A 9,485-nucleotide genomic window follows, 5' to 3' on the forward strand; every position below is an offset into this window, starting at 1 on the left:
AAAATATGTCCTTATTGTTATATATTTATTGCAACAATAATATAAAATGGATTCCATACTTATACTGATAAGTCAGTTAAATTAATAATTGTATATGCATTTAGTGTCTTTTCAAGATTTGTTCAAGTAAGCCAACTGATTTTTTTTTTCTAATTAAGTTTACTTTATATCATGGTAAAAGGGGTAACAGTATATTATAGGACTGATATTCTTTATATTATGAGTTAGGCTTATTCACACATGCATAATAGCACAGTTCTTTTTTTTTCAGTCATAGCTATCTCTTCAGCTGTTGTTTTTTAGTCTTAGACCCTGGCTTCCTCTGCACCACGCAGGTTTTATGTGAGACGAGCTGTTTATTCATATCTGCTGAACCCATTGGTTAGGACAAATACGTTCGTCATTTCATATCTCATTTCTGAATGTCAGATTAATCAATTGACGCTAGCAGTTTTTGTGTTGTGGTCTGAATGGACATGTGTCTTATCATCTTAAGTGTTGTACATGTAAAGATGTATTAGTTCAAATATGAATGGCAAAAACTGGCCCTTGAATCTATAAACTGGCTTGTTACTGTCTCTTCCTGTCCTCCTCTTCTCCAAAATAGCAGATTTACACTAACTCTCTGTATTATAACTCTATATACTAAATCTTGGGAACTGAATCAGTGCTATTCTGTATGTTACCTGAATTAACAAAACTGAGGATAAAAAAAATCATGCCGATTTACATTGCAAAAATGAATATATGAATGTAACAATTTATTAACCTGGTGTTTTATTTTTCAAATTTCAATTTCATATGATGAATCATGCTGCAATCTTGGCAAGAGGAAACCACAAAAGCAAAAAAAAAAAAAAGGAAAGAAAATCACTCTGCAGATGTAGCAGCTCATCCGAAAGTGAGTATAAATAAAAAGTAAAGCAATTTTTTTTTAAAGACATTGAAGAACACAGCAGCAAATAACTGCAAGATTGTGAGTTCAGCTTTTGGAATTGTAATGCACATTTGACCAATAACATTTTAGTTCATGTCTACATGTTCTGTTCCTTAAGGCTCAGAGAGACTGCAAGTACCCATGAGTGATACAGAAGTTTTTAAATTTTTAAAAATGAGTTTCCAGCTGTGGATGGTCATGAAACTATGACTAAATGCTACCTGTGACAGACTGAATGACAGTAATCAATCATCCAAAAGAAGTCAGAATTCCTGTAAAAAAAACAAAAGGTGAATTTATTAGCTCTTTGTGATGGTGTTTTTAGATAACAGTGTGGCTGTATGAGAACGTTTCATATGAAGTGTGTGCAAGCCTGTGTTGGTAGCAACGATGGTAAGGGGGCTGCGGTCTGACCCAGTTTTCACACCTCATAACCTGATACTAGTTTTGAGGTTTTAAATGAAATAACATCTACACAGTCATATGTGTATTTTTCTTGTTTTATTCATTGCCAATGCCTGTTTTTTTTCAAGAGCTACTTTTATTTCTTAATATATCACAAACAACTTCTTAGTATTTCCATCATTTTTCACCAAAAACAGTGTTATTTAGTAAAATCAGCAGGGATTACAATGTATCGATGAATCTAATAATTGGGTCAATATCATGTTAATAGTTAAGACTGTGTGTTAGGACAAACACATAAATAGATCACACATATTTATATATATACTTTTACATATGCTTTTACATGATATATTCCTAAATAATAATAAACTCAGGAAAACATTTGCTCACAGCGGTCCCAACATTGCTGACAAGAAAATCCTCGCATGCAAAGAGCAAAAGAGAAGTGAGTAAAAAAAAAAAGTTGCCGAGAAGCAAATATAACCACTATCTAAAGCAAATTGTCTTTCACATCCCACATCCTTTCTTCTGCAGTGCACTGGCTTTTCCACAGGATGAATTTTATTCGTGTTTGTGCTGACCTAAGCAGCAAAGCTTAGTTTTCAGTTGTCTCCCGTATTACCATAGGGTTAAAATTCTTTAATTCTACAGCTAAACCATAGATAAGCTCCAGATGCAAATTAAAATATCCAATTACCAAACAAATACTGTATATAAATCTCATTTCCAGAATTACATAAAGACATTGGGCCTCATTTTTACTGGTGTGTGTTCAATCCATGTGCCATACTGTGCATTAAGGGGTACAAAATATTACTGAAATGAGGTAAGAGAGCCCGAAGTGGTGGTCTTTTTTTTTTTTTTTTTAATGTCAGTCATAAGTCCAATACAAAAGTGGAAGACATTTGTAAATCCAATGCACCATTAAGACATAGCAAAATCACATTAATAAGGTAATTCCATATAGGTCTTCAGCAATTACACGTATTTATTGAGTAAATGCCTTTTGACAACAGCACTGATGAATTCCCAATTCTGATTGGTCAGAACTTGTTGATTAGTTGTTCAGCCGGAACAACTGCAGCTCTGACAGTTGTTCCAGCTGAAAATCAAATCATAGGTTTATAATAATGCGTTAGTTCTAAGACATTATCATTTCTATCATAACTGCTCATTTGTAGGGACTTGTCTGTCAGATGCCCCACATAATCTATAACAAATTAATTAAAAACATGTTAGTATTTAACAAAATGTAGTATCATTGACAAAATGAAGTTTTCTCTAAACATTTATGGAAGGAGTCTCCAGTGTCAACTCCAGTGTCAGTAAATGTTCCACCACAGGGGACTTTGCAATTTGTAGTTTCTTGGCAACATGACAAGCTGGGTTTTTTTGGCTTATTAACTTCTAGAGAGGGAAAATAGAGAGGGTGTAGAGGAAATGACTGTCCATTGCTGCTGTTATGTCAGTGACAACAGGAACTAACTTGTTCCACAACATTAAATGTAACTATAAATGAAAAACACAGTATGGCATGTTGTTTAATAAACTGTAAAATTGCAAACACTGGCAAATTGTTGGGGTATAAGAGGAATAAAACACTTGCTATTATAGGAAAATATTACAGGAAAATATTCAACTGTGGGGTTTGTTACAATAAACATTTTCAGAGATTCACAGAATAACACAGGGTATGGCTCTGCATGTTTTGATGTCCCAGTGTGTTTAACACTGCTTAATATAGATATGCTTGATATATATAATTGCACAGGAAGACTCCGATTTATGTTCAGGTTGGCACATAAACACATACTTAACATTTTACACAAGAACGTGACAATATGCAAACTAGACCAAAATTAAAAGCAATCTATTTTAAAATTGAACATTAAAGATATATAATCTATACAAGTACAACCTCACACCCATCTAATGCCTGGTTATCAGTCTTTCACACAGGACATCAGGTTTTTCACACTAGACAATCTGTACTTCCCCCACACTACAATATATTAAGTTAAAAATATTGAACATCTATGATTTAAAATCAGCTGCAACCCAGCTAAAATCTGGACACCTTCTGGAATCATCAAGGAGAGCAAATTGGCCTCAACATCAGCCCAATTATCCTTTAGTGACCCAGGCATTGAGGGATATAAAATTAAAGGGCCGTATTCAGAGTTGGCAACAACAAGAAAAGTTACCCATATTCAGAATCAGTTTACACAGGTAGTTAAGTTGAAATTCTTTGCAGATTATTAAAATTATCTATGTGTACTTCAAGCCTCTGGGGTTGAGAGATGAGGGTTTTTCACTAGCACCTAGGCCACCTCCAGTATTTTTGTCATGTTATGCACTGCCATATAATTGTGTGCACAACTTAATGTAGCCATGGTTTGCCTACATTTTGAAGGATAAGCTGACCAAGCATTCATCTGCTACACTTACAGCTCACTTAGGTGTTGTTCATAATTTTATCCATAAAAAATTCAATCCTCAAGATTAGCAATGTCTCCGATTAAGATGCCGTCTCCCACGTAGTGTCATCCATGGGAAAAAGAAAACCTTTTTGTGGACTTATTGACATATTTATGTATTCAATATTGACCCTGAATGGTATTCACAGTTTTTTAAATTTCAGTGTGACACATCATAATTACATCAAACTGTCAGAGAGTGGTGTTAGATTTAATCCTGCTCCTCGCTCAAGTCAATATCATGTAAGAAAATGGGCCTAAGTTAAAGATCAGAATGGTATGCAATTGAGATATCCATATGGTTTACTCAAACTCCAAGCGATATGCATAATTCTTGTGTAACTTCTGAAGAGCTCTTAAGTCTGGAATTATGTCTTGGGTCTGAATACTTATGTGGTCAATCTTGGTATTAAATCCTTACTGAATATGCCCAGCAGTGCAAATATATACAGTATACACATATTAAATAAAACGTTGTATTCCTTTAACAATCTCTACCATTCAGACGCCAACTGAACGTTCATCCACACTTGTGGTCTGCGAATACACAGAGGCTGCGGCCTGGGTCATGTAGCTCTTCATACACTGCACATGGATGCATGGTGTCTGGCGCAGAAGCCTGGCGAGGTGCCTCCTGAACTTTTCACCCACAAACACATAGAGGAATGGATTGAGGCAGCTGTGCGAGTATGCCACGGCTTCAGTGACTTGCAGCATCAGCTGGATCCTTTTGCCGAACTCGCACTCTGAAGACAGGATCCCCCGCAGTTCCAGTGCTTTGAGGAATGCTACAAAGTTGTACGGCGTCCAACAGCAGAAGAAGACCACCATGACTGCAGCAACAAGACGAATGGCCAGTTTCTTGGATGTACGAAGCATCAGAAGCCTCCGTATCACCATCGAGTAACAAAATCCCACAATACTCAGCGGAATTAGCAGGCCCAAAACATTCATTTTAATGAAAGCTGCAATCCTATATTCCCTGTGACTTCCATCATTCGGATAAGCACTGCAATATAATTTACTCCCATTCTCTTCAACTCCGAGATACAGTAGCTCAGGAAATGATGCTGCAACAGCTATAATCCAGATGACCATGCTAGCTAAAATCCCATAGGCCTTTGTTCGGATTCTCAAGGCAAACACAGCATGGACGATAGCCAAGTATCTGTCGATGCTCATCAGCACAATAAAGAAAATGCCGGCATAAAAGCTGATATAGTACACACTGAGGACCAGAGTGCACATGCCTTTACCGAAAACCCACATATCTCTGGCGTGGTGAGCCAGGAAGGGGAGAGAGAAGATTAGTAGAAGGTCAGCGATGGCCAGGTTCAGGAGAGACACGTCAGTCATGCTTTTCAACTGAGCACCTCTCAGGATCACCCACAACACCAGCATGTTTCCCAGGAAGCCCACAATGAAGAACAGGGAGTAGAGCACTGGGAGAAAATGTCTTGCATGGGTTCTGTAATCACACGGTGCTGCACCAGCAGGACCATTTTTATAATAATCAGAGTAGTCATATGCTGAGCTGGAGCTGAAAACAGTGAGAAGAGAGTACAAAGTAAATAATCTTTGCTGTTTTCATAAAGCAACAGTTCATTTATGTATAATGTGTTGTTTGGTACTTGATCGTCCTTGTTTATAAATTATTTTAAAACCCCATAGTTTAAACAAACAGTTTCATAATTATGAATGTGCGACTGGTTACACAGCTAATGGACAACAGCCAGAACATCACTATAGATTACTATATTACTGTTATGAACCCTAGTACTACAGGGTTATTTATTTATTTATTTTCAATTGTAACTTTATTCAACTCCTGTACCAGACACCCTGTGGAACTTTCTGGCAAGCTTTCTATCTTCTAGCTAATGTGATTGAGTAAGCAATGTGTTTCCCAATAAAAAAAACTATCTCACAATATTTGATCAGATTTACTTCAGTTTTTAGGTATTACATTCCTAATTACATTTTAGAAAAGTAGAATCTACTATAATTCAAAATGAAATCCTTTAATGCTTGAATGAGTTTCCGAAATTTTCTTTTAGTAATGATAGCAAGAAAAAAAAGAAAAAGAAAAACATGTGCAATGAACCTGCATGTTAATGTTTAAAAAAAAAAATCATTAAATGATTATTTTTGGAGACCCCAGCAGAGACCTGCTGTCCAGTATACAGCATACGGTCTGTATGAGCTTTCTAAACCTCTAAACACTTTACTTTTACTTTTTCCACCATAAACTTGATAATTTTTCCAAAAACAGCAGAACATCTAGTGTTATTCCCCTTATACTACAGCAACCATTTTAATTTAGTAAGGAATATCTCTCTCTCTCTCTCTCTTTTTTTTTTTTTTTTACCTATTTATAGTAGCATTTAATCCTGGGGAAGGCCCATATATGGGGAGGATGATCAGGTGTCCACAAACTTTTGGCCATATAGTGTATATGTATAGCATTAATGTAATCCTATCTTTTGAATTACAGCTGGACCTTCTGTCAGAGTTGTAGAACATGAATCAACACCTTGTGATCAAGAATTGATTATTCAACAGCACTGTGGTATAATAGCATTTAATGGCTGTAAACTATGATGAGTCATGCTAGCTATAGAATAGTAACCTGTCATAGAGTATATATTATAGTACAGTACCTGATGAAGTCTAAGTGGCAGGTCTTGATCTTATTTCTAATAGACATTATTACTACACATAACAACTTACACAGGGACTTGTATGTTGGATGATATAAACTATATTGCCAAAGGTTTGTGGACCTTGTGTGACACCACTATGACTGTTGCCACACAGCTGTATAGAATGTCTCTGTATGCTGTAGCATTACAATTTCCCTTCACTGGAACTAAGGAACCCAAACCTGATCCAGCATGACAGTGCCCCTGTGCACAAAGCGAGCTCCAAGAAGACATGGTTTGCCAAGATTGGAGTGGAAGAATTTCAAGTGGGATGTTCAAAATGCACAGATGGTATGGGTGTGACGGTCAGGTGTCCACAAACTTTTGGCCATATAGTATAATTGTTGACATGATGAAGCCTGGAGATAATTATTTAACATTTTTTAATGGAATCTCAAGTGTCAGCACTATGTAACCGTCAGAGTTGAAGCTTTAACTTAAGTGAGTTTTCTGCCACAAAGGTTTCTTCAGGACAGAGGACTTTGTTTTTTGTGGTTTCTCATTACATTACAGACTATTTTTTATTTGTTTTGTGGATGTTCCACAGCGTTGGGCCATAGACATCAAATCCTTTTAGTAAAGTTATGCATAAATGTTTTCTTAAGCCAAACCAAATTGGCACCATTTTTTTGCCCTAATTGAATGGTGAGTCTTATATGTCTTAATTTATGGATTTGTGTTGGATTGCTTTCTTTCAAGTCATTAATATAAAATTCATTTCATTAATCTTGTATGTGTAATAAATAAGCAATTTATCCTTGATGACATAATTCATAAAATAAAAAAGTGTTTTTTATATCATACTTAATTTTTCGTAGAAATTAGTTCTCACGCATCACTAAAACTCAAAAGACAATAAATTGTGTTTGTTATAAATTCTGTTAGTCCGATTTTTATTTCTTCCACACACAACATTTTGCCATGCCACCTGCACCGATGGTCACATAAATATCAAGAATTCTTCATCCACAAGCCCCGATGTTGTCATTTTGCTGTTTTTGTATTTGTGTTACTTTGGGATAGACTATTCACATTTACTTCTTGAGGTATATGAACAAAGGAAGCAGGTACGCACTGTACTGACTCTTTATCTAATGATCTAACCATGTACTATAAACCATAACCACATCTTAAAATAACCCAGAATGACGCCACTTTTTGCGATAGCTGAAAAAACATGGAAAGATTTCCACTTCACAGACGTGACCCCTTTTTACTTTATCTTTATTATTGCACTAATGTTACTCCAGTAAAAGTTTAATTTGACCTTCTTCAAAGTCTTAAGGCTGCAGTATCTTTATTATTGTACTAATGTTATTTTATGCGCCTACTTCTAAAAGACATTTTATATATATTTTCTGTTGCAGTGAACATAGTACAAATGGCAGATAAATTATTTCAAGTCAACATTTTGCGGATAGAAGCCAATACAAGCTCTTTTACTTTATTAAACTTCTTGTGTCATTATGCAAATACTGAAATTACCTGCTCATGTCTACATCTGCATTATTCTATAAATAGGTGCTTTAGTGCTGGTTATATACATGCCATTATGAAGGAAGATTTTAAAGATTTGTTCAGGAAGATCAAGAGGTTTAAGATATTAAAGGTCTCACCTTAAATCATAATCAGTCTTAAACATTTCAGTGACATTGAGAGTTGTTGAAACACTGCAATGCAAAAAAAAAAAACACAAGAGAATTACATTTTATATACATGAATATACACCATTTTAATAAACACAGAACAACTGACTTTTTTTTTAAAGCTGTATTTGACTACGTATTATATTCACTGCCTTTAATATGTGTTAAAAGTTCTCACCTGTGCATTGTGATGGCCAGAGAACTGCTACTGTTGTTCGACATCGCTGCCATTCAACAACACCCTAAAGCTGAGTCTGTAAAACTGGGTAAATTGCCTGTGAAGTTGAACACACATAAATGTTTTGCACACCACAGGTTTCTACAGCATTTGGTAACAGAAAAGGGCAAATGCCAGCTCAAAAAATGAGTCACAAAACTGCTAAATTGCAGTGTCTGTACTGAAAAATAAGTATGAAAGACTTAGCTGTGAAGAACCACAGAAGACACAGAGATCAAAATGAATGCATACAACAAAATCCATATAACTATATAATGAATTGTGAAAATAATAGGTACTGGGGAAAATAATGGGATACTTACAAAACTCAAAATTGATGGACTTTGCCTATGCGGCTCAAAGCCAAAGTTGAAATAAGATAACAGGTGTTTGAGGTCTCTGGTTTTGACACTTCCGTTTAGTGAAGAGTATGGGGGCTCTTTGCAAAAGTGCACAACAGGCTGCACTTAATTAAGTTTGCTCAGAGCAAGCACATGATTGGCTCTTGACATATTGAAACCAAGCTAGTGGCTAATGTTCTTTTGCAATAATGTTGAACATTTTGTTTTGAACTTGCAAGGCAATGACTCCTCAGGAAGGCTTCTTTGCTTATGAAACTCGTGCACGAGGTGTAAACCAAACCTGAAGAAATTTTTGCCGCACAATAGTATGGTTCTCACCTGAAAACCAAGCAAATTAGTGTGGCAGCCACTGAAAAATCTCAGGTGTAAGGGCTATACCACTGATATGCTATCAGTCCATCGTTGGTTTTATCGAATGTAGTCACGTATGTAAAGGATGTTTCCTGACGTTCAGGCTTTGATTGAGGTCACACCAAGGATTTCTAATTTCTGTGTTTCTAATGTTCTCCTAGGTTCATACTGTGTTTCCTCTGAATAGCAGACATGATAAACAGAAAAGCCATATTTCATTCAAACCATAAAAATGCACTAAAATTATGGTTCTGTCATCTGTTGTTTTGTGCAATTTGCACTTCGATTGTACATTGTGTGCTAAGCCTATCTGCTTTTAGTTTCTTCTCCAAAGGCATTTCATAACCATGAGAAAAAGATGATTGTGTAAATAACCATTATTTAC

The 9,485-nt window shown here is 35.8% G+C and overlaps 1 protein-coding gene across 1 annotated transcript; it reads right to left on the reverse strand.

Moving 5' to 3' along the window:
* Positions 1 to 1,423: 1,423 nt before the first annotated feature.
* LOC113534132 (C-C chemokine receptor type 4) lies at positions 1,424 to 8,822 on the reverse strand. Its single transcript, XM_026926746.3, has 4 exons — positions 8,711 to 8,822; positions 8,349 to 8,445; positions 8,141 to 8,194; positions 1,424 to 5,362 (listed from the first exon to the last, which is right to left on the reverse strand). The coding sequence occupies exons 2-4, from the start codon at positions 8,399 to 8,401 to the stop codon at positions 4,324 to 4,326; spliced, it is 1,146 nt and encodes a 381-aa protein (XP_026782547.3). The 5' UTR covers positions 8,402 to 8,445; positions 8,711 to 8,822; the 3' UTR covers positions 1,424 to 4,323.
* Between the last annotated feature and the right edge of the window lie 663 nt (positions 8,823 to 9,485).

The sequence above is a fragment of the Pangasianodon hypophthalmus genome, chromosome 1 (genome assembly GCF_027358585.1).
Source record: "Pangasianodon hypophthalmus isolate fPanHyp1 chromosome 1, fPanHyp1.pri, whole genome shotgun sequence".
Classification (NCBI taxonomy): Eukaryota; Metazoa; Chordata; class Actinopteri; order Siluriformes; family Pangasiidae; genus Pangasianodon; species Pangasianodon hypophthalmus.